This window comes from Lynx canadensis, chromosome A1 (assembly GCF_007474595.2).
Source record: "Lynx canadensis isolate LIC74 chromosome A1, mLynCan4.pri.v2, whole genome shotgun sequence".
Lineage (NCBI taxonomy): Eukaryota > Metazoa > Chordata > Mammalia > Carnivora > Felidae > Lynx > Lynx canadensis.
In genome coordinates this window covers 208,484,339-208,510,321 of record NC_044303.2, presented here as the reverse complement: position 1 = coordinate 208,510,321, position 25,983 = coordinate 208,484,339, and the positions used below count along the sequence as shown (strand labels likewise).

The 25,983-nt window shown below is 36.9% G+C and overlaps 1 protein-coding gene across 4 annotated transcripts in view; it reads right to left on the bottom strand.

The window, feature by feature from the left end:
• The window catches only part of RICTOR (RPTOR independent companion of MTOR complex 2), a 119,238-nt gene extending 93,550 nt beyond the window's left edge, over positions 1–25,688 (bottom strand). For all 4 annotated transcript variants that reach the window (XM_030330811.1, XM_030330828.1, XM_030330819.1 and 1 more), the window contains exons 1-2: positions 25,603–25,688; positions 25,385–25,432 (exon numbers count right to left, since the gene is read on the bottom strand). In XM_030330811.1, coding sequence (XP_030186671.1) covers positions 25,385–25,432; positions 25,603–25,651 — 97 coding nt within the window. In that variant the 5' untranslated portion in view covers positions 25,652–25,688. The remainder of the gene's footprint in view (positions 1–25,384; positions 25,433–25,602) is intronic.
• Between the last annotated feature and the right edge of the window lie 295 nt (positions 25,689–25,983).

Sequence of the window (25,983 nt, the reverse complement as noted above, 5' to 3'; positions counted from 1 at the left end):
GGTATTGTTGTCAAATGAGTTTAGGTCAGGTTAGGTTTCCTCAGGTCAAGTTATTCATGAAAATGAAAATAGTTTTCACTTTGAGAATTTTTGGCTTTTCAAAGTTGTGGCTAAGAGACTGTAGCACTGTACAATACTACCAACATTCCAGACCCTGCACTCTTTTCTACAAGTTACTGCCACTATCACTTTTTCCATCTTCCCAACAACACAAAATTGTGGTAATACTGATGTATAAATTTTCTCTTTACTCAAGTTTGATAAAGTTGAACGAGAAATAAACCATATTACTCCAGAAATAACTACTTTTGGTCAGCACAGGGAATTTAACCCCAGAAAAAAAAGAAAAATCCTACTATTCAAAATAAAAACTTGTTGTTTAGGATAAAAATACAAATGAAAAGAAGGACTTCTAGCCTTCAGAGCAACTACCTGGTTATTGAAGTGTATCTGTGAACTACCGACACGTGTACTACCTGAATGCTGTTAGAAATGCAGAATGTTGGGCCCTCCTATACCTACTGAATCTGACTCTTCATTGAAACAAAACCCTTAGGTGCTTCATTTGTACATTTACACAGAAAAAAGTGAACCTAGCAGGCCTGACTGCTTTTCTTTAAAAGCACTGCTGACCTTCCAAAGTTGGCCCTTGGCTGGCATCTGGAAACAAATGTGGGGAAGGTTCCCACCACCCTACCTGATAAGAGTGGCTCACTGGGCCTAAACTGTTTACACAAGCAATATGGTTTATGCTGAATACCTGCTTTCCTTCTGTGGGTCTGCAATGTTGCTGCGTGCCAGGCAGAAGGTGCCTACTTGACAAGTCCTCAAAAAACCCTGGGTATCTAACAAACTCCCTGGTGGACAATATTTCACTTGCTCTCATAATTTGCTGCTGCAGAGAATGACTTCACCAGAAGATACTAGAAGCTTGTACCTGGTTTCTCCTAACTTTACCCAATGTAGTTTTTCCATTTGCTGATTTTGCTTTGGATCCTTTTGCCATAATGAGCTCTAGCAAATTATGAAATCTGTGAGTGATCTTGAGGACCTCCAATACAACATTAAAGTTTGAGAAACACTGCTCTAGAGCTTAAGTGCAGGACTTGAGGACGATGGCTTACCCTTGGGCCAGTGAAAGATAAGAAATCCATCTTGTACAAAATCAGATCTTAGAAAAGACTACTCTCCTATGGGGGTGCCTGGATGGCTCAGTCAGTTAATCATCTAACTCTTGATTTTGGCTCAGGTCATGATCTCACAGTTCGTGAGTTCAAGCCCCACATCAGGCTCCGTGCTGACAGCACACAGCCTGCTTGGGATTCTCTCTCCCTCTCTTCCTGCCCCTCCCTCTCTCTGTCTCTCAAAATAAATAAACGTTAAAAACAAAAAAAAAAGACTACTTCCCTAGGAAAAAGTGTGTATTGGAAGAACACGCAACCAACAGAGATAGATAGCAAAAAAAAAAACCCACCTCTGGGTAAACATAGCGTATGTTTTGAAAACAAAGATTTCTCTTGAGATTTTGAAGCCGCTGTACAAAGCTCTGGAACTTAGAGAGATGTACTTCTGCATTGTCCAAAAAAATCCCAACATGAGAATTTAAAAAAAATTTTTTTTTTTCAACGTTTATTTATTTTCGGGACAGAGAGAGACAGAGCATGAACAGGGGAGGGGCAGAGAGAGAGGGAGACACAGAATCGGAAACAGGCTCCAGGCTCTGAGCCATCAGCCCAGAGCCCGACGCGGGGCTCGAACTCACGGACCGCGAGATCGTGACCTGGCTGAAGTCGGACGCTTAACCGACTGCGCCACCCAGGCGCCCCGAGAATTTTAATTTAAAGTAGCCCCTTGTTGAATATACAATGGGAAAAAAACAGTCTCTTCAACAAATGGTGTTGGGAAAACTGGACAGCTACCTATGAAAGAATGAAACTGAACCACTTTATTTCACCGTACACAAAAATAAACTCAAAATGGATTAAAGACCTAAATGTGAGGCCTGAAACCATAAAAATCCTTGAAAAGAACACATGCAATAACATCTCTGACAATGGCCATAGCAATATTTTTCTAGATATGTCTCCTGAGGCAAGGAAAATAAAAGCAAAAGAGACTATTGGGACTACATCAAAATAAAATGTTTCTGCACAGCAAAGGAAACAATCAACAAAACTAAAAGACAACCTACTGGATGGGAGAAGATATTTGCAAAGGGCATATCCAATAAAGGGTTAGTATCCAAAATATATAAAGAACTGATACAACTTAACACCAAAAAACCAAATAATTCCAATTAAAAAATGGACAGAAGACATGAACAGACATTTCTCCAAAGAAGACACACAGATGGCCAACAGACACATGAAAAGATGCTCAAAATCATTCATTACCAGGGAAATGCAAATCAAAACTACAATGAGATCACCTCACACTTGTCAGAATGGCTAAAATAAAAAACACAGGAAAAAAAGTGTTGGCGAGGATGTGGAGAAAAAGAAACCCTCTTGCACTATTGGTAGGAATGCAAACTGGTACATCCACTGTGGAAAACAGCAGGGAGGTTCCTCAAAAAATTAAAAATAGAACCACCGTATGATTTAGTAATCATACTACTGGGTATTTACTCAGAAAATGCAAAAACACTAATTCAAAGGAAAATATACACCCTTATGCTTATTGCAGAATTATTTATAATAGCCATACTATGGAAACAGCCCAAGAGTCCACTGATAGGTAAATGGATAAAGAAGACAGAAGATATATATATATATGTATGTGTATTGATATAATGGAATACATATGTGTGTATATATAATGGAATATTATTCAGCCATTAAAAATGAAATCTTGTCATTTGCAACAACATGGCTAGAGCTAGAGAATATAATGCTAAAGTGAAATAAGTCAGTCAGAGAAAATTACCATATGTTCTCACTCATGTGGAATTTAAGAAACAAAACAAATGAGGGGCTCCTGGGTAGCTTCATCAGTTAAGAATCCAATTCTTGATTTTGGTTCAAGTCATGAGCTCACAGTTGTTGAGTTTGAGCTGCATAGAGTCTGCTTGGGATTCTGTCTCCCTCTTTCTACCCATCCCCCCATAAATAAACATAAAAAAGGAAACAAGGGGCGCCTGGGTGGCTCAGTCGGTTAAGCAGCCGACTTCGGCTCAGGTCATGATCTCGCCATCTGTGAGTTCGAGCCCCGCGTCGGGCTCTGTGCTGACAGCTCAGAGCCTGGAGCCTGTTTCAGATTCTGTGTCTCCCTCTCTCTGACCCTCCCCCATTCATGCTCTGTCTCTCTCTGTCTCAAAAATAAATAAACGTTAAAAAAAAAATTAAAAAAAAAAAAAAGGAAACAAAACAAAGGAGCAAAGGAAAATAGAGAGAGAGAGAGAGAGAGAGAAAAACCAAGGAACAGACTCTTACCCATGGAAAACAAACTGATAGTTACCAGAGAGGAGGAGGGTCACAGAGTACACTTGTGTAACATCATGAAAAAAATAAAATTTTTAAAAATTTGAATGAAATAAACTAGTCCTTGGTCTCCTGTATTCCCAGGCAACAGCCAAAGCAAACCCAACCATCAACCAGCCCCATAACCCAACCACCCAACCAGGTAATCACCATCTGCCTGGGTAACTTAACAAATTTAAGTGCACAAGCAAAAATCACAAACACAGAAGGAAACCTGAAAATAAGCTATTATAAACAGAAACAAACAGCAAAACAATATAAAAAGACTTAAAATGTTAGAATTATCATATACATACTAACAATGAAATAATAATGTTTTATATATCTAAAGCACGGGGCAGGGGGTACTGGCAAATTTGTTCCATAAAGGGTCAACTGCAAATATTTTAAGCTTTGAAGGCCACTCGATCTCTGTCACAACTGCTTAATTCAGCAGTTGTAGTATCAAAGCAGCCACAGAGCATGACTATATCATGCAGCATTTGCAAACCATATTTGCAAGATTTGCAAGCCATAACTTACAAGCCTCAAATTAAAAAAAAAAAGGATTGAAAATACAAGATTCAAGAGAGAACTTATTAAAAATAGTTAAACATCCAAGCAGAATTTCTTGACATAATTATCATGATTAAAATAAAAATTCAATGGGGAGAATAAACAATAAACACAACTGAGGGGAGAATTAATTAACTGAAAGACACATCTTAAGACATGATACCGAATGTGGCCCCTAAGAGAAAAGGAGAGGAAATACATGAAAAAGCTTAAAAAAACAAGATAATGCGAATGCCTAACATGCATTTAATAAGAGTTCCTAAAGGAAATAAGAGAAACATGCAGGAGATGCAAAAAGTCAAATATTGAGAATTTTTCAGAATTGTTCAAAGACATGAAATTCTTAGAATCAGGATGCCCAATAAATCTTAAAGTAGGATGCAAATAGCCACGTAAACGTATTTCATTAAAAGTATTTCAAGTCAAAGCAAAAAACTGCTAATACTGAAAAAAGACAAAGTATCAAGAAATAAAAGCAACTTGATGAACAGTGTACTTTTTTTTTTACATATTAAAAAAACTAATCAAAAGTGTATGAACCTTGTATGAAACCTAACTTAAAATGTTACCAGTACGATAATTTACCTGTACAATAATCAGGAAATTTGAACATTAACTGAATATTAGATGAGATACAGAAACTACTGTTAATTTACTTAGTTGTATTAATGGTACTATAGTTACAGATTTTAAAGTCCCTATTCCTTAGAGATACATACTGACATATTTACAAATTAAATATTATATGCCTGGGATTTGTTTCAAAATTATCCACTAGCAGGGCGCCTGGGTGGCTCAGTCGGTTAAGCGACTGACTTCGGCTCAGGTCATGATCTCACGGTCCATGAGTTCAAGCCCCACGTCGGGCTCTGTGATGACAGCTCAGAGCCTGGAGCCTGCTTCAGATTCTGTGTCTGCCTCTCTCTCTGACCCTCCCCCATTCATGCTCTGTCTCTCCCTGTCTCAAAAATAAATAAACATTAAAAAAAAAAAAAAAAAAACCTTTAAAATTATCCACTAGGGAAGGAGGAGGATATACAGCTGAAATAAGATTGGTTTACAATGGTTGAAATGGAGTGAGCAATTCATGAGGGTTCCTATACTTTTGTCTCTACTTATGTCTATATTTAATAATTTTCATAACATCGTATTTTTAATAAAAATCTAATAATCCCAAGTGTTGACAAAAGTAGACTCAGGAGCAATTCTTACATATTGCTACTCTGAGGATATAGATACAGGAGATAATAGAGATATACAGAGATATATAAGCAGTGATTCTACTACATCAAGTTCTATTAACTCAGAGAAATTTAAGTATTGAGTACCACAATTCATGTATAAGACTATGTATAAAATCAGGGGCACTTGGGTGGCTCAGCCGGTAAGCGTCTGACTTCAGCTCAGGTCATGGTCTCATTGTTTGTGCGTTCGAGCCTCGTGTCAGGCTCTGTGCTGACAGCTCAGAGCCTGGAACCTGCTTTGGATTCTGTGTCTCCCTCCCTCTCTCTGCTCCTCCCCCACTCACACACTGTCTCTCTCTCAAAAATAAATAAACATTAAAAAAAAAATTTTTTTAAAGACTATGTGTAAAATCATTGTCTATAATTGTTCATAATAGCAAGGAACTACAAACAACCTAAATGTCCATGATCAAAAGAATGGATAAATAACTATTATTAATTTAATAACACTCACCCTCTGGATTTTTATCTAAGCACTTGACAGACACGAAGCTAAAGTCTTTGAACAAATTTTCTCATTTAATACTTACAATAATCTTGCAAGATGCACAATATCATATCCCTTCCCATGTATGAGAAAATTTAGGCTCAGAAAATTAAACAGCATGTCAAAGATTTCCCTGCGTATTATGGAGCAAGAATTTGAATCCAGGTCTTCCCTACTACAAACACAATTTTCATTTCACAGTAATAATTAGGAATGTATATTTTCAAAAAAAGAAACAATGTTAATCTTATAAGCAAAACAGCTTAAACTGATATTAGAAAAAATACAGTAACACAAAAGTAAACATTAGTTAGTTCAGATCTGTACAAATTACCAATAAGGTTGGGAATAATGTTATTTCACATAATTTACAATTCTTATTTTATGTGTGTGCATGTGTGTAAGCATACAATAAAAACAATTGTGGGGGGGTGTTTCTGACCAGTTTATCTCAAACAATTTCATAAGTCTCCTCAAAGTACAGTAACAGCTGATCTACCTTTATATAGAGAAAGCCCTCTTCTTTTTTAAAAAGTCTCACTACATTAAGTCATCTTGAAAGTTTCCACCAACTTTAAACTCTAGGTTTAGAGTTCAGCTTATTCAGCTTCAGTTTTAAGCTTCCACACCATTAAACTTCAACTACACTAGTTCCTAACCCATGAAGTCTTTCTTTAGTGGAAAGTTTGGCTTACTAAAAATGCTCAGTTCAGGATCAAGGGATAAATAACAAATGAAGAAATCACAGTATCAGTTAAGAATCACATGCATGGTACTTCTAGCGATTAAACTGACATAGCATGTAAAAGTGTTCAATTGAGTGTTAATTAGGATTACACTCAAATACTCAAATAAACACTCAATTATTTTTTAAAGGCAGATCACTCATCAAAATTTTTCATAATATTTCTCTTAATTTATTTTAGGCTATTACCATGGCTTGCTCCAATACTTTCTCTGGGAAATGCTAACAGTAAAAAACAATAATACAACTTAATAACAGTTAAGTCCTCCTCCTCTATTTGCTAAAAATGAAAAACGTCCCTCAATCAACAAACCAAAACCCAGACATTGTATAATCATATTTGTTATGGCAAAACACGTTTCAAGTCTAGTGTCAACCCTAGGGTTGCCAGGAATACTACACTGAGGATTGTGCAGTCTCAGTAGTCCTCACGGGAAAGAATGCCATGATCCCTGAGCAACTTCTGCCATAGCACACACATTCATTTGCCAACCTTAAAGTAGGGTTTTACTTTGCCAAAGGCACAAATGTAGTTATTCCATAATTTCTTTTAAAAACATTCAGGGGGCGCCTGGGTGGCTCTGTCGGCTAAGCATCCAACTTAAGATTTTGGCTCAGATCATGATCTCAGTGAGATCTGCCCCCTCCCCTCTCCCTCCCTCTCTCTCTCTCTCTCTCTCTCTCTCTCCCCCCCCCCCCTTTCTCTCACTCTCTCTCAAAAAAAAAAAAAAATCAGGACTCAGAACTCTACCTGGCAAATAAAAAAATATTTATTAAATAAATAAATGTTCCCGCACAGGGGCGCCTGGCTGGCTCATTCATAACAGCACGTGACTCGTGACTCTTGACTTTGGCGTCATGAGTTTGAGCCCCACGTTGCATGTATAGATTACTAAAAAATAACAATAATAACTGTTCATGCACACAATTAAAAAGCAAAATTAGGGTCCCCTGGGTGACTCAGTCACTTAAGCTTCTGACTTTGGCTTAGGTCTTGATCTCACGGTTCATGACTTCAAGCCCTGCACTGGCCTCTACTGTCAGTATGGAGCCTGCTTCAGATCCCTGCCCCCCTCTCTGTCTGCCCCCTCCCCTGCTGGTCCTCTCTCTCTCAAAATAAATAAACTAAAAAAAAAAAAAAAGCAAAATTGGGTAAAAAGTAAGGATTTTTAGCTTGAACAACCAGCTGAAACAGCTGAAAATCTAGATGCTAAAAGACAGCTTATTGCAGGGACCAAAGTTACTTTAAAAAAAAAAAAAAAGGACAATTTTAAAAATACATAAATAAAAGTTATGATGTAAGACAAGATTTCCCCCCAAAATTTACCTGCTATCCTGCTTATTTCTCAGAGCCCATATTCAGAATAAAAATTTAAAACACATTAAAGAGAATAAAGGTAAAATTAACTTCTCCCAAAAATAAAATTAACTTCTCCCATTCCTCTATTTTCCTTACTTTTTATACTTCCAATCATAGATTCAACACCTAAAGAAAACATCTAGCAGCAGCACCAGGAAAGTGAAATGAACGGAATCATATTTTACAGAGGTTACGCAAGCCTAATAACTCCCTTCTCAATCTAATTTGTCAATCAAGCTTAACTATCCAACCAGTCTACATTTTTTTGAATGACGAGCAACTAATTTTAAGAGCAAGATCTGATTTATCTTGTAATCTCCATCTTGAAACTTCAGAAAACTTATCAGAATAAAGTACTCTGCCTATGATATACAGTCAATAATTACCTGAATAAATGAATACATTTCTATTCACAGTCACAAAGAACTGTCATTATTAATGACAACTCAGACATTATTTGCTACCTCAAAATACTAAAGTGATTAGGGTTGGACATGTGTCCAACAGCCTATTGAAATAGGTCACAAAAAAGTGACCTATTTAGTGCAATCATCATTTCTGCAATGTAGGTTTGGTGGCCTTCTCTTGAATACTGAAGTTTCACGTGATTCAAACTGGATATAAAGTGAAAGGATTAATTCACTCACTTATTCATTCAATTAACATTGATTTAGTGGCATGTGTCATGCATAGCCTTCTCCAGGGACCTCAGTCCATTATCCAGAAAACAGCCAGAGTGATCCTTCTAAATCAGGTAACGTCACTCCCCTGCTTAAAACCTTCTAATAGCTTCCCTTTACAAGCATACCACAATCTCCCAAGTTATTACTTGCCTGCCTCTCTACTCTCCTACTCCCCACTCTTCCTCTCATTCATTCAGCACTAGCCATTATTTGTTCTTTCCTTATTTCTGGGCCTTTGTACCGTATGTTCTTCGACTTGGAAGAAGCAGACCCCATAGATCTTCACTTGGTGCTTCCTTGTTAGTCCTAAATCAACTAAGTATCATTGCTTCAGAGAAGCTTTTTCCGACAATCCTCCCAACCACCACTCAACTCTCTTTCAAATATCCAACTGTACATTATTCAGAACATTTATTAGTAATTAACATTCTATGTTCACGTGTGTGTCTGCATTCTCCCCACTGGAATATAATCTCCTCAAGGGCAGAGACTCAATCTCTGTTACCACTGAATCACCAGGAAAGGAATGGTACCCTGAACATAGGAAAGGTCAATAAATACTTGTCAACTGTGACTGAGGAAGGCACAATATTATAAACAAGGTAACACAGAAAGTTCTATATACTATAAAAGCCCAAAGAAGGAAGATACTGAACCCTGCTTTGGAAATTAAAATTAACTCTGTAGAAAACTTGTTGCTAGCTACAGTAAAGAGAGTAGGTTAGATAAGGACAGAACTAGAATAGAGAGACTAGTTATGAAGCCAATGCATTCCTCCAGGAAAGTAAATGGGGGCCTGAATAAACGTATGGCAGCAGAAATAAAAATAACAGATTTCACAGGTATTTCAGAAACAAAATCATTATCATCTGGTCGCAGATTTGATGTGTAGAATAAGGACAAGGAATGAGGCTAGGATGTCTCCTGGGTGTCTGCTTTGGCCCCATTAAAGTACTGCTCTTAACCCAGATGAGAAATATAGAAAGATTTTTGTAATAAGATAATTATTAAGTTTGAAACATAGTGATAGAAGTGACTACATGGCCGAGATACTGAGTGAGCAATATGGAGCCTTCACACTAAAATATAAACTTGACATCATTTATTCAGCTAATAAATATTTAATCAAGTACATAGAATGTGCTGGGGTTGTTCTAGGCACTGAGGATACCATGGTGAATGACAAAAGTGTCCTCACAAAACTTATACTCTAAAAGAAAAACAAACAATACTGTAATAGCAGTAGTGACAAAGGCAATGGAAGAGGAAACAATATAAAAGAATCGAAAGTGGCAGAGATGGGGGCTACCTGCAATAGAATGATCAGAGCAGGCCTCACTGATAAACTGATACTTGAGCAGAGAATTAGGTGAAGTAAGGGAGCAAGCCTACAAATATTGGGGGAAGAACAATTCAGACAGAATGTAACAGAGGTACAAAGATTCTGGCTCTAAAAAGAGAGTATGAGTAGGAGTGGATGGCAAGGAGACTGTTTTGCCAAATAGAGTAAAAGTATTAGGAAATGAGAATGTATGCAGAGGTAGCCAGAGACCAGATTACAATGGGAGTCATCACATAGAGTGGTAGCATATTTTTTAGAAAAATTTTCTTGTCATACACATTCCAGTATTTAATACAGTGCTGAGAATATAGCAGGTGCTCAGTGACTTCTTTCCAAATTAGTGAAAAAAAAAAAAATCAATGTATTAATGAATCCCCATTTTGTTTGAGCCCAATTTATAGCTGATCAGTTCCCAACCTCCAATTCATCCCCAAAGGATAAATCAAATAGCAATTTAAAGGACTATATTATAAGTTTTAGCAATCTTCAGAAGCACAATTCTTAAAATGTTTTGAACAGTGACATCATCACTAGAACAAGTATATATTCTTCCAAGGGGACTGCTTAAAGGAAACATCTAATTCAAAGTATATGATTTTTAGATTATCTGCTAAACCAACACATTATTTGATAACTTCACATTTTGTAATGTTTTAATAATCATTTTAGACCAAGCTCTGATCGTGCTGGACAGCCAACAGTTTACTGTATTACTTCAGTTCTATTCTAGGAAAAATCATTTAAAACAGTTGGAAAGTAAATGATGTACCGTATGTACAAGAGCAGTAACATAATCCTGAAAAACATGGCTAAAAATATAGATTTACTGCATTTTGTCATTCTTAATTGATAGAATCAAACAATCACTCACAACTGACCATTAAAATCAAGTATCCTTCTGATAGCAAATAATCCACACTCAGTGAACTAAACAGTCTAGATTCAGAATCAGCAAGGATCTTCCAAGGCTATTAAATGTTCCTGCCTTCAGGGAATTCCAAACTCATTGTTTTCCATACTTTCAGAGTAGATACATGAAAATTTAAAACATTTTGAATATTTAAAAGAAAGTGAATACTAATATTTTTTAAATTATCAACATTTAGAAAATGCACTTTATCAGAAACTTCTCCACCTCCAGTATAGTGAATACTTGTTTCACTTTCACATTTACTCTTGTTCTTGCATACTGAAATAAGTAAAATGTTCTTTATTCTACTAACCTATGCTTAGCACATATTGCTAAGTTGCTTTCAAGTGTTTAATCAATTTCCTATGCAATACTCAGTTCTAATTTCTTGGAGACAAGCATCAATAGATGAGCAGTGAAATTTTTTTCTATCAAAGCATCACCAACTCTCAGGGGAAAATAATCCCCAAAATCTAATGAAGGATTAAGTAAAAACAAAAACAAAAAATTCTTTAACAATTAAAATTTATTTTAAAGCAAAGAACATAAAACACTATCAGATACAGCAAAAAAAAAAAAAAAAAAAAAAAAAGTCCATTACTATGGCATGTCCTATTACATTAAAGAGTCACCAGAAGAAAGACTAGAAATAGAAAAAGAAACAGAAACCAGTGAGAGAAACTGAAAAATACTAAGGGAAAGACAGAAAAACAATCACATAAAGACACTTTATAACTGTCAGTGAGGTAGGTCCTAGACACTCTCACTTAGTCTCATCAAGTTCTAATAAATCTACTAAAAAATTCAATCACATTATTGCTCCTTCATGTGGGAAACCTGGAGAAGAATCAGACAGAGTTCTAAGGGTCTCTTTTGAGCTCTTAAGAAAGAGAATCAGAAAAGACATTTAAACACTTATGCTCTTTGAAGAAGCATCTCTTTATTGCATACTCTAACAACTTGTCAACTTTGATGAATACCTGAAACTGCATGTTGTAAATCTAACACATTAACACACTGATATTTCCATATAAGAATATTACTGAAGTGAGGACCAAAAAGTGTTTATTATCCTCCCTTTTTCCCTGTAGAAATACCAAACCAATTTCAGTAATCATCCCACCAATTTTATTAGGTCAATGCAAAACTTTTATTGAGTTGAAATTCTAATTTTTCCAAATTTTTTCTCACCTGTAGCTTTGAGCAGCTTATTTTGATCTCATTATACTTTTTCTTAGAATAATCCTTAAGAAAAAAACAAAACACAAAAAATTCACCTATGTGTTAACTGGCTACAAACTATTGAAGCAAAAAGTCAGTCTAAAGAGGCAAAAGACTGAGATATTCAGAAAATGATTTTAATTTTTTAAGGAAAGTTGGAATTAATCTCATTATTCCAAACCCTGTCCACTCACATAAATCCACTCCCCTTTCAAAAGGAAAGAATCCATCCACATCATGACATACCTGATATACACTTTATATACAACATGGTGATGTAACACCATCATATGCCCATTGATCACTGGGCATATGAAATCAGATACAAGAGTACATACTGTATGGATGTATTACAGAAAGTTCAGAAACAGGCAAAACTAGTCTATGGTGTTAGAAGTCAAAATAGTGGTATCCTTCATGGGGGGAAGTAGTGCCTGGAAAGAGACACAATGAGAGCTTCTGAGGTATTGCAATATTCTGATTCTTGATTGGGGTTCTGATCATCCATATGTTCAATTTGTCAAAATGTACTGGACTATACAATTATGACAAACATTTTTTGGATCCATGTTTTCTTTAAATAAAAAACAGGGGCGCCTGGGTGGCTCAGTCAGTTAAGTACTTGACTTCAGCCCAAGTCATGATCTCATGGTTTATGAGTTTGAGCTGCGCGTTGGGCTCTGTGCTGGCAGCTCAGAGCCTGCAGCCTGCTTCTGATGGTCTGTCTCCCTCTCTTTCTGCCCCTCCCCCTGCTCATACTTTGTCTTTCTCTCTTTCTCTCAAAAAAAAAAAAAAACCCTAAAAATTTTTCAAAAAATAAACTAAAAAATTTAGTAATATTTACTGCTCTCAATATATTAGGCATTTTAACATGTAAAAAGAGGGTCTAACATCTCCATGTAGTTTTCAAGGCCCTCAATAACTTACCCCTACTTTACAAATCCGGTATGAATACTAAAATTCTATATCCTTATTCATCTCGCAGTAAAATTTTTAATGTCTTTATTCACACTCCATTCCTCTTGATTTAACCACATCCTGCTCATTCAAAGCTGTAACAGTGTCCCACTTTCTTTTATTTTTTTCCCAGCTCATACCTCTCTCTCCCTTCTCTCATCTCCCCTGCTTTAAATTACCACTAAAGAACACCCAATATCTATTTATTTATATCTATGTGCCAAAATTATAGTAAATATTTTATAAACATTTCATTCATTTCTCAAATAAGTGTTATTCCAGCAGAGATGAGAAAACATGCTCAGAGACGGCAACTTGTCCAAACTCAAAAAAATTTCTAAGAGGCAGGATCAAGATTCAAATCCAGATCTGTCTGACTCTAAAGGCCATGTTCATAGCTACAGAGCTAGACTGTCTCTATATTATGCAATTAGCACATTATTTAATGTTATTTTGTTCATATTAGTCATATTTTGTACCTTAATGTCTATCTTTATATAATCCTACCATCCATATTGTATACATATATTCTAACTCTATCAAGTCATACCTTACCTGCTTTAAACCATGCTATGAGGCAATGCTATCTGGAAAACAACCGGGATGTAAAAGTAAGCACTCCGAAAAATGGCAATGAAGACTCAAAGTATGTATCTTCAACAGGTTTAGTCATTACAGGTAACATATATTATTGTCAGTAGGGCTCCTTAATTCTTCATAATCACAACATATTTATATTTGTTTTCCATATAATATTAATAACTCCAGTTAGTTTCTATTTTACTGCACTGTAAAAGTAAAAAAATAAAGGACTGCTAAATGTAAGAATGATAGTTGCAATGTAAAGTGATAGCTGAGTACAAGGACACAGCACATAAGATCAAAAAGAGCAGTCCAATGTCATACAAGGTATTAATAAATTGCCCCCTCCACCTCCCACACAATAATCGACATTCATTATGATGACCCCAGCTAAAGATAAAAAGTTAAAATATAGTTGATATATCCTTCTTAAGAAAGGGGAGAAGTACATAATAGTTACAGAAATAATTTTATCCAAAATGGTTAAAATGTACATTTTAGAGCTCAGCCAATAGCCTGCTTGAGGGCTCCAAATTGACATTACTACAATATATAGCATACTTATTTAGCCACTAGTTATTCCAGCAATATCATTTATCTTCTATTGTCCTTGTTTTTAAAAAGATTATAAAGGGTTAAATGCATAGGTTTTAGAATCAAAAATAGTGAATGGGATCTGAATCCTACCTCTCTCTTTTACTGGCAGTTATGACCTGGGGCTAGTTAGGCATCCTCTGGGCCCCACTTTCTTCATCAGTGATATAAGGATATTAAGAGATATGTTTTAGAAATGTAGGAAGACTAGGGGCGCCTGAGTAGCTTAGTCGGTTGAACGTCCAACTTTGGTTCAGGTCATAATCTCCCAGTCCCTGTGTTCGAGCCCCGCATTGGGCTCTGTGCTGACAGCTCAGAGCCTGGATCCTGCTTCGGATTCTGTGTCCCCCTCTCTCTCTGCTCCTCCCCCGCTCCAGTCTGTCTGTCTATCTCTCTCAAAAAGAAATAAACATTAAAAAATTAAAAAAAAAAAAAAGAACTGTAGGAAGACAACATTAGATAATTTAAGTAATGTTTTTAACAGTTTCTAGCATATAGTAAAGTTCCAAATATGGTGGTGGCTATTTTTTTTTGTAATCAAAGACCATGTCTTAAAAAGCTAGCAACCAGCACAATGCTGGACACACAAGCAGTACTCATTAGTAGTTGGTGATTGGGCTGTATCACAGAAAAGAGTTAAGAGTCTAATAGCGCATGGCAGCATCCAACCTGAGTACACCTACTACTTTTATGTGTAAATACTTAGAAAATAAAAAATGAAGGAACTAGGATCGATCACTGAAAAACGATTCCTTTATTAAATTTTGGCTAATTTCATAAGAATTCCATTAACAAACATGGCTGCTCAGCAAAGAAATAAACAACACTGAATAAGATACCTATAAGTGAAAGGTTTGAATAATGATGGATGACATTTGTCAGATAGCAGAGAGAAGATTCCTATTTTGAATGAGAGAGAGCTAATAAAATAAAAGTAGCTTCCAATATAGTTAAAATAAACATAATGTGTATATACACACACCTCCCCCAAATCCACTCATATTCCAGTACCCCAAGTGAACATTTACTCTCATTACTTATTTTAAAAACAATTACACTTTTTCTCTACCATACCTTTACAATATAGAAACAATTACTGATATAAATGAAATTTTTTTCCTAGAACTCAAAAATAAGTCTAAACTTTTAAAATAAAACAACTATTAGAAGAATAATAACAAGAAAAGACAACTGCTACAGTTTATCCAAATCCCTTACTCTTCTCCTTTATTATTTCCTTTTGAAGCATAATCAGCATCCTTTTAAATTTCTTCCATTAATGTATATTTCTTCCAATAATGTATATTTCTATATTCAAAACAATGCTGAAACATGAACATAGAACACTGAATTCTCCCATGACAAAGGAGAAAAAGGCTATTTTAAGGTTCTTATTAAAATATATAAAGTGATTTAAACATTTTTAAGGCTATGCTAATCTAAAATTTAACTCACTAAAAAGCTGTAAAAACTGATGTTGAGAATTATCCTCATATGACTCACGAAATCTTACAGAAGAATTAATCTGACCTGTTTGGACCAAGTTATGTATGCCATTCAAAAATAACACTGGAAATACAAGCTACAGCAATAAAATAAAACCACAAGTCATTCAAATTAAAGTAGAAAACAGCTATTTGTATTCAAATAGTCCATTATCATGATTTTATACTAATCATGTGACAGATATGATTAAAAACTTATCCACAACACATGTAAATAAAATGTTCCACAATATTCTACCAGCCACCTGGTCACGCACGCAGAAACTGCCATATAGCTAAATGTTAAGAGTTCACAGCTCACCTACCTCCAACCACTGGAGTCTTCTCTCTTTCTGCAACTCTATTCCCCTCAGTTTTTTTTCTTTTTCCTTTCTCTCTCTCTCTCTTTTTTTTTTTTTTTTCCTTGGGGGAGGGGGCTGGTGGTGACGGTAGTGGTGTGGTGAAGTTTAGGGAGTGTATTACACAGAATTATGAGTGGAGAAAAAGCAGGGCAATTAAAAGTTTTAGTATATGAGGATGAACATTAAGCATGGAAATAATTAGTATACTATCTTAAGATGTGATTTCTCAAAGTATGAAACTACATGTGTGTGTATATATATACATATGTATACATATATATACATATACATATATACATATAAAAACATCTAAAAGCAGTTAAATACACTTTTATCTGGTAAGTTGTTCCTTCTAAGTAACTGAAAGTAAATTACTTGGTAGTCTTCTTTGTTTACAGCTCTATGTCTCTTCACTCCTTATTCATTACAAGAAACACATGAAATTACACTAGATTCTGAACAAAACTACTAAAATCCCTGCAAGTGGCAATGCAACTCTCATTTTGCTGCTTTAGTAAAAGCAATAATTTCCCCAGTACACCCTTTACCCAAATAACTAGAGGCCTGGGTAGGGTGTCTGGATTTAGCAATGAAACATTCCACGCTTTTCATTTCAAATATTCTATCTCACTGTAAGGCCAAACGTTTAATTCTGAGATCAAAAAAATGGTCATTTTAGTGTGGAAAATAACGAAAATAATACCCATCTCATTTATAATCTCTATCTCCATATTGCATACATCTAGAAGTTTGGTAACAAATTTACAGAGCCCTTTGAACATGCAGTATTAATTAACGATGGGGAAAGGAAACACATATACTACAAAACAATGGAAGAAAAAAAATCATTTATATTTGGATTTAGAGTAACAGCCAAGCATTTATATACTCATAGTCACAAGCACACAATTATTTCACAATATGCCTATAAGCTCTCAGTCCAGTCCCAAACTACCTTCAAAGTCAAAAGAGCCCTACTTTGAAATGTAATCAATCTTGAATAATTAAGACATTTACATACAGAACTCATCACCAACTTTTTCTCAACATTACCTTCAAATAACTGAATAATATTCCAGGAATGTGTTAGTTCACAAAATTAAGTTACAATTTTTAAAACACTGATCCAAAGTTCTACCTATTCAAATGCTACCCTTTTAAGCAAAGGTCTTATAGGTGTCAAGACTATTGTGAGGTCTTTCCTCTAAGCTATTCCTTACCTGTCTCCCATTTTTTTCTGAATTCCTCCAGATTCTGATTCCTTTATAAGGACAACTGACAGGCTCTTCAAATATTATTATCTTATATTATGCCCTGATATAGGTATATCCCAAACGTAATATAAACTTGAAGCCAAGAATTGGCCTTCCTGATTCACGGTAACACTTACTAACACAATTATATAATATACTGATCAAAAATATGCTGACTGACATTAACAAACCACTATAAATCTAAATCTTCAACATAGTGGGGTAAAAAAATGGCCAAGTAATTAAAAGAGCCAAATTTTTAAAAATCCAGGTAATTAAAAAACTATTTTTGTATTTCTTAATAAACTCAACTGAATCCATAAATAAGATATTTTGAAGTCTCAGCATATCCTCAATTTCATTGTACTTTATAGAAATTTCATCATTACCAGGTGCTCTGCTCAGTTTATGCAATCTGTCTGGACCAGACTTAATAATAAGAATGAATTTTAAGAAGATACTTAGGTTTAGGTTCTCTTTCAATCCTGTGACTTTGGACATATATTTAGCTAGTTTCACACAATTATTTTCAACTTAGTTTGGCATCTGCATAATATTTAAAGTATATTCATTGCAGAGATAAAATAAAAGTAGCTCATCAGTTTTAACCTGGCCACACTAACAAAAAAGCACAGATAATACAAAACAATGGATGATCCAAAAAGCATTAACAGTCAACTCTCAATTATTCATATGTGGATTACCTAATATATATTTTAGCCTATTTATGTTTGCTATTCTAATAGTATTTGCTCATGAAATAAAAATTGATGCTAATCATTCACATAAAAGACACACCAATCTACTGCAGGGGAGGAAAGCATACAAAATCTTCCCAAACCACATATAAATAATGCTATTTAGATTATGTAATTTAGCACTCTTTCATCATTATTCACCTTTTTATTAAGTGCAGGTAAATGAGAGTGGACTGTATTTAGCTTGGTGATAGTCAGAGGTACAGATACACAGGCATGCAAACCATTCACTCACCCCACTGTGCTTTTCACAGCCCTATTTTCAGTAGCCTGAGACCTGGGAGGGGGAGGAGGCAAGTCACTGCAGATGATCACTTAAAAGGAAATTGAGAGTTGACTATAATTTACATTTAAAGTACTATGAAATACCATCACTCCTACATGTATTCATTGCCGTTCATGGGAATACTTCTCACAGTGATTTAACAAGGCTATAATGCTTTCTTTTAACCTTTCAATATCCCAGAAACGTGATAGCTGAGAATCACAAAGACGGAAGTGACACTATTAAACATGTAACTTAGTATGCGTTTTAGAAATTCAGGAAACTGAAGCCCAGAGAGGTTAAATAGCAAGCCAATATCCTCAGATTAAGTAAAACTGAGTATTCCAGACGTCAACTTCAATGCCACAGTTTCACCGCCTCTTCAACCAAAACTCTCCTCTTGGCTTCAGAGATCATAGTCTTGCTAGTTTTCTTCTCTTCTGTTGGCCACCTTTTTGTCATTGACTCCTACACTATGACAGACACTCTCATCAGCTCATCCTCTAATACTCAAGTCCTTAGCTCTAACTACATTTACATTCTTCTTCTCTCAATGACCTATGCAGGAAACAATCAGATCACAACTTCAGAACCATTCTGGTACTCACAGCTACCTTTTATACATCTTTCATAGACTTAATCACCTGATATTCAAGTGTAAAGCTGAACTCATTATCATCCCTCCAAAATGAGTTTCTTCATTTCATGGCACCCTCAATCTCACTGTTCCTCAGGACTACAAACTTAAAATGTTTTTACTTCTACTCTCCTTAATACGGTACTACTCCATTTCCCATCTCTCTCTCCATTCTGCCATTCAATAAATACTTCAGTTATTATTATATGATAGATGCTGGGAAAGCTTAAGATCTGGTGAGGGAACAAGTGGACAAAGAACTTAAGGCAATGGGAAGAGATATTTAGAAAGGAATAAACACAGATGTGGCAAAGTAGAGGAGGAAGCAATGAATTCCCACTGGAATGATTTTTAGCAGTAGCACGTGACCCAGACCTTAAAAAATTAGGATTTCAATAAAGAGTGCTGAAAATGAAATTCTAGGCAGAGGAAACAACCTACCCAAGGTCAAGTCAATAGAACTGTATGCCAAGTACAAGGAATAAATTATTTTTTACTAAAGCAGATTCTCAACCAGGAGTATAACACTATCTGCACAGGGAAAGAACAAGAATGGGGAGGAAGGTGCTTTAGAGTAGCAAACTCTCATCCTCTTTGAGAAGCACTGTGTGTAAAGAAGAGAGTGTATTACAACAGATAAACTATGCACAGAGGTTGACAGAATAATACGATTAAGACAGTACAGAAGATAACAATTCTGAAATAAATCATAAAAGGCCTTCAATGCCAAGCTAAGAAATCTGGACTTGATTCTGGGAGCAAAACTGAGGCAGTGAAGTGTAAGTGGTTTTTTGTTTGTTTGTTTTTGTTTTTTACTTAAGGGAATGATGATAAGATCAGATCTATATTTCAGAAAAATAATCTTGGCGATCATATAGTAGAGAAAGTGAAAAAAGATTCGAGAAGATTTTACATCATCCAAATGAGATAATAAAGATGTGAACTAAACCAATGACAATGGAATATGAAGAGACTAGATTCATTAGATATTTCAGAAGCAAACTGGAGGACCATGGCAACTGAACAATAAGCAGTAGGTCTCTAGCTTGGTTATTAGGAAGGATGGTGGTGGTAAATAGAAAGGGAAATGGGAATATGCAAAGTCTTACACATTGGGCCTTTTAGAGGAGTACTAGACAAAAAATGCTAATATGTTTTGCAAGCTTAAGATAAAGGGTCTGAATAAAAATATAGTTAACATAACCATCTCAACTCTTGGATTTTTTTTCAACTCATGGATTTTTGAAGCCATCAGTTAAAAGACTGTTCAGGGACTCAGCATTATAGGAGACAAGAAGATCAAGGACAGAACCTTAGGGTTCACTTGCTTACGGAGCTGCAAAACCAGTCAGTGAACAGAGAAGGAGCAGCATGAGAGGTAGGAAAAGAAGTAGGAGAATATTTCACAAAAGTCAAGTGAAGAAATAGTTGCAAGAATAGCAACAGTGTGGTGGCTACAAGTGCATGATCTGAAGTTAGTCACTCACTAACCCTAAGATCCTGACTGAGTTACTTACCTAAATTTCAGACCTTCAGAATTTTAAAGGCTATATCTTCCACTATAGGGATAAAAAGAATACTTCAAACAGTTATTAAGGATTAAGTGAGATAACATATTTTAGTGCCTGGAACAAAACTATTAATACAGTAGTAGCACTAAAATAGAATGGGGAACTTAAAAATGCCAATGAATTTTGCATGAGATTACCAGCATCCTTCAAAAACCTATTTTCAGTACAGGGGGAAAGCTGTGCTTAGAAGACTATAGTGTTAAGGAAGAAAGCTACAGAGTGATGATAAACCGTTCTTTCTATAGAACCTATCGAAAAACAACTGTTTTGTAATCTTTGTCTTTATCTTTCCACACCTCCCACCACCATCCCATGCCTGGTTTAGTACCTGACCCATATGAAGGATACAAGAAATGATTACTGAACATGACAAAAATTAGCCAATAGGAAGGAAGAAATGAAAAAGCAAAGGATCTTAGTTCTACAAAGAATCTTAGAGAAACAGTATCAGGAGCATAAAATGCCTTTCCAGGTTAGCCTTAGAAAGGAACAGAGATGCTTTATTCCCTGACTCAGGGAAACTGAAGTATGTATGAAATATAAAAAGTTGGCTCAGTAAGTAGAGCATGCAACTCTTGATCTGGGGGTCATGAATTTGAGCCCCAGGTTAGGCACAAAGATTACCTTAAAAAATAAATAAAGGAGAGAAGAAAACGGAATTAACATTAGACAGCTTCTACCTTCTTAACAAAGAAATGTTAAGTACTCTGCACAAAGTAAGAGAACTCCACAGTCTGAACTCTGAAGAAAACAAATTAGTTGGTAACTGCATTTCAAAATATATTCACCTTCATTTGTCTCCAACACCCTCGTCTAGTCTCCCACCATTTCTTAGATTACATCAGCAGCTTCCTAGGCAGCTCCTCTTCACGCAGACTTTACCCTCCCCAAGGTGTGGTATATTCTCTTGAGAGCCCACGTTTCCTTTCACTATGTTCCTCACTATTCTTATAAGTCAACCACTCTGTCAAGCTTCTCTAATCCTCTAACCATCAAACAGTTCATCATTTTCTTCTCAAGGCTACTTCTAGTCCTTGTGCAGTCTGATTACTTAACTCATCGTTCCATATTGCAGGCACTTTATTATGTCTATTCCAGTAAACTCCTAAAAAGAATAACATCTTCCTTATCTTCATTCCTTCAGCACTTAATTCAGCATTTAGGATATAATGGCCATTCATCCAATGTTTGTTTTGTCTAACTGAAGTCAGCAATTAAACAACATAAGTAATCTGCTGTCTAGAAAAAATCAGGAAACAAAAAGTACTGTTCAAATCTGCATCATTCAGATAACCTTCCTACTTTTCTAAGTATTAAACAGCAACTAAGACCATTTTTTTCTTCTTACTAATGGAAAAGTAAAAGCGTTGGATAATCAAAAAATATAAAACTCAATACTTTTAAATAAATTATATTCTAATAGTTACATTAGAATACAGGTTTGTCCACGTCCTTAAATTCACTCTGAACATAATGATTAAATTACTGTATAGTAAGAAGGACGTACACAGGAAGAATACTCTGTGTCTTTTCAAGTTATTCAGTAGCATAAGAGATAACACTACTGGACTGATAAAAAAAAAAAAAAAAAAACAACAACAGGCTATCCTTGCAGTGGAAGTGACTAAGGGAAGCATTTTGGTTTCAAAATAGATATTGGCATGCAAAACAGAGAGAGTATTTAAATGATATCAATAGCAAATATCAGGGACTTTCACAAATTAAGTAGAGTAGTTGTTTGAACAAAACTGAAAGCAACAATTACCAATATGTTTACTGTGAGATCTACTGCAATGAAGTTCCTAAACTAGATCAAAATTAACCCATCAACAATTTTTAGTTGACACATACTATGTATGAAGGAACTACAGCACTAATAACCAATACCAAAACCAAAGTGCCATATAACTCTCCTGAGCCTCAAAAAGCTTGCAAGACTAGTTAAAATATTATTACTAAGAAATTTTCTGAAGTCAGAGAAAAAATTCTAAGGTTCTATAAAATAAAATATTACATTTTACCTTAACTGCACATAATAGATTACTCTTTGCTTAGACCTAATTTACTGGTAATCTCACAGATTATTTCTTTACAGTAACTATATTCAAAAACTCTACTTCAGACAGACTATACCCAATTAATAGTAAGTCTCAAAAAAAATGAAAGCCTCAATACCATAATTCCTTATTAACAAGTTTATGATGTTCAAAACAATTCTGAAATATTTTAAATGTGATATAATTTTGATTCCATAGTGTAGGAAGACAACTAACATTTAGTTAACATCACTCACAAAAGTATCAGCTCCTGTGCTGAGTATTTTAAGCACTAGTTCTCATATTCTGAATAAGCCTTTGAAGTTATCTCTCTTGGATATGAAGAAACCAAGAATCAAGCAAGGTCAAATAACTTGCCTCAAATCACCTATTAGATATTCCAGCTAAGATTATAATCCAGAACTATTTGACTTTACAGTCTCATCTCTTTTCACTACATACTGATGGTTCCTTTTGGAATAACAATGAACTGTGTGAGACAGCTAAACAAAGAATTTCTCAAAGGTTACATAAAAACAATTAAAAAGAGAGCAAACACTGCCTTCACATTAAAAACAAGTAGTTCTGGTTACCCAAACTTAACCTAAAACATACAGTAATCCAATCCACAAACAGCCGCCCTTCAGCTGCAACTCAGACTGCCTATAGTTCTCAAATTATTACTAAAGTATAATTCCTCCTGAACTTTCTTCACATTAGATCCACGAGACATCTTTAGATCCACAAATCTTCTTTTAACAATGACATGACTGTCAGAATAGCAGTTTCTTGAACAATAGCTTCCCTATATAATGAATCTGAGATTACTTTTTTTATTCTAAACTTCCTTAGGATTTAGGAATAAATCTCATATAACCTCTCTTACTTGCATACGCCTTTTGCAATCAGGTTCAACTGGCTGTGTATATTTCAAACTGAAGTATATTTTGTCAAGGCAAGCAGAAATAGCATTTTCTACTTTTTGCATTATCTTGAAAATACCTATTGACATAGGTGTTCACTAATTGTCCAGAGAGCATAACATTTTAAATGGCAAACATACAGAGTTATCTGTGTACTTGAGTAAGACTGAAGTAAATCAAAGGTATCAAATTTGCACATAAGCTCTTATACAAACTAAACTTCTGATACCAGCCACAGAAATCACTATACACAGAAGTTCTGCAAACTCAATTTAAAGCACAAATACAATTTATTTCTAGTACCACATCCAAACAGGTTTTTAATGAGAACATTAAGACAGAAGATCTATCTAATAAATGCTCTTTTCACCTCCATCTAAACACATATGCTCATGTAGAAATTAAATCAATAAAGTATACCTGTTACAGAACTCAAATGCTAATGTTAAGCCCTGTAGGAATTTTGTTGTTAAGAAATTTACTAGAAAATCTTTTCCCACATATATTTTCAGATTTTCCAAGTGTGTTTGTTATATATACAGTCAAGTTTCCAAACTGTTACACAAAAGTCAAAAGCTTTACATCTTTCTACACTAACACTCAAACCCAATTCGCTGGGGAAAAAATGTTCCAATTTAGTGCATTAGTAGAAATCTTTCTGCCTGTTCACACCAGTGCCTAGTTCACCCAAAACAAAGTCCCTGAACTTTCAGAATAAAATATTCTTACAAAAATGCACTCTTGTAGCTAAATGAAAAGTAGACGTTTAGTTAATAAGTTATCTTACACTTTGACATACAAAATAAAACAAATTAGACAATGCCTTAAATACCAGAGATGAGCCTCAACAAGGAGCCCGCGTCTGACAAATACTTTAGATAAGTCACTACGTCAAATAGAACGTAGGTTAAATTTTTTATTTTTTATAGAATGTTTATGACTTTTCTTTTTAACATCCTAAAATGTTTTTCGGATCTCAAAAAAGGAAACTGACTCTGTACAGCTGAACCACTTTACACGCTATGCTACAGCCGGTGTGAAATATGACTTCTTCGGAATCAGCAGACCAGATCCTGTTTACCGTGGAAGAAAAAAGAAAAACCGTGTATATAACTACTAAATCTTCAGCCAGGTATTGTCGAATAAAGTCCAGTACGGTGCCTAACAGAAGATACACTGGCCAGCAGCAGGATTAGGTTCTTAAAAATACAACTGGGGTTCGCCCAGTTCCGAAGGTGTAAACAAACCCATCGCCACTGCAGAAGGTAAACAATGAACCTGCAGCGAGGGTGAGGGGGCGGTCTTTGCCAACTACAGTCCCAGCCGCCCGGGAAAGGGAAACGGGAATGAACTACAGCGTAAACCAGACACTTAGCCACAGTCACTGACTCTAGGTTTCACTACCGAGTTATCAATGCTCCGGGTCCCCCAGAGCGGTGGGCAAAGAGAAAAGCAGTCACGCAGGCAGCAGAACCCAGCAGGTCCGGCTTCGGCTCTGGGGGACGGGTAGGGCAGGATGTGGTCGCTCTTCCCTCAGACATCCTCCGGCAACCTAAATAACAGCCTCTACCTCCCGCCGGCCGCCTCCGGGCGAATGGTTGCACGAGCTCCGGGATGGGAGTTAAACGCTCCCTCGGGGGTCCAGGCAACCCAGAGGGTCACCGACTCCGCCGAGTCCCGCTCGGCGTTCCCCGGCACCCGCCGCACCCAGAGGCCCGGAGAAGGGCGCGGGGCGAGGAAAGCGGGCATCGGGAAGGGGGATGGGTCCCGGGAGGCGGCCCCGGGCTCCGCTCCTGCGGGCCAGCAGGCGGGGCTCGGGCTCTGCCTCCCGCACCCCCGCGGGTCCCGTGCGGGGCCCGCCCCTGCCCCCTGCCCCCGGGCCCCAGCTCCTCCCCAGCAGCGCGCCCTCGCCGGCGCCCGCGGCGCCCCACGTTACCTCGGGTCAGATCCAGCGGGACGTTCTCCTCGCCGCTGTCATTCCGCCCTGCACGAAACAGACACACAGCTCCAATTAGGATTCGTTCGCAGGCCAGCGGCGGCAGCCCTGGCTCCGGCCAGCGCCCCTAATCGCTCCGCCTGCCCAGGGCCGGGGGAGGCAAGGGCCAGGGGTCGCGGGCCCCAGGCGGCGGGGGGTGAGGGTTGCAGCGGGCTTACCTCGTATTCGGAGGTTCTTTAGCGAGCGGCCGCGGCCGATCGCCGCCATATTGACGGGTTTCAGTCACAACACCGGAAACCTCGCCCAATCGCGCGAGAACCCCTTCCCCTCCCCGCGCGCCGCGCCCGCCCCCCGCGGCATCTCCCCCGCCCCTCCGCGGCGGCAGGCGGCGGGTGGTGCCGACTGAGCCCCGGGCGTGGAGGGAGCGCGGGGCCAAGCTGGGGTCTCTTGTGCAGCTCGCGGCGCGCGCACACGTCCGTCCACCGGAGTGCGCGAGGTCGCGGCGACGCGCGTGGCCCTCCGAGAGCATGTCGGCTGGGAGATGGCATTTCCCACGAGGGGAATCCCATTGATGAGAGTTTGCAGCGTGGAGGATGCTT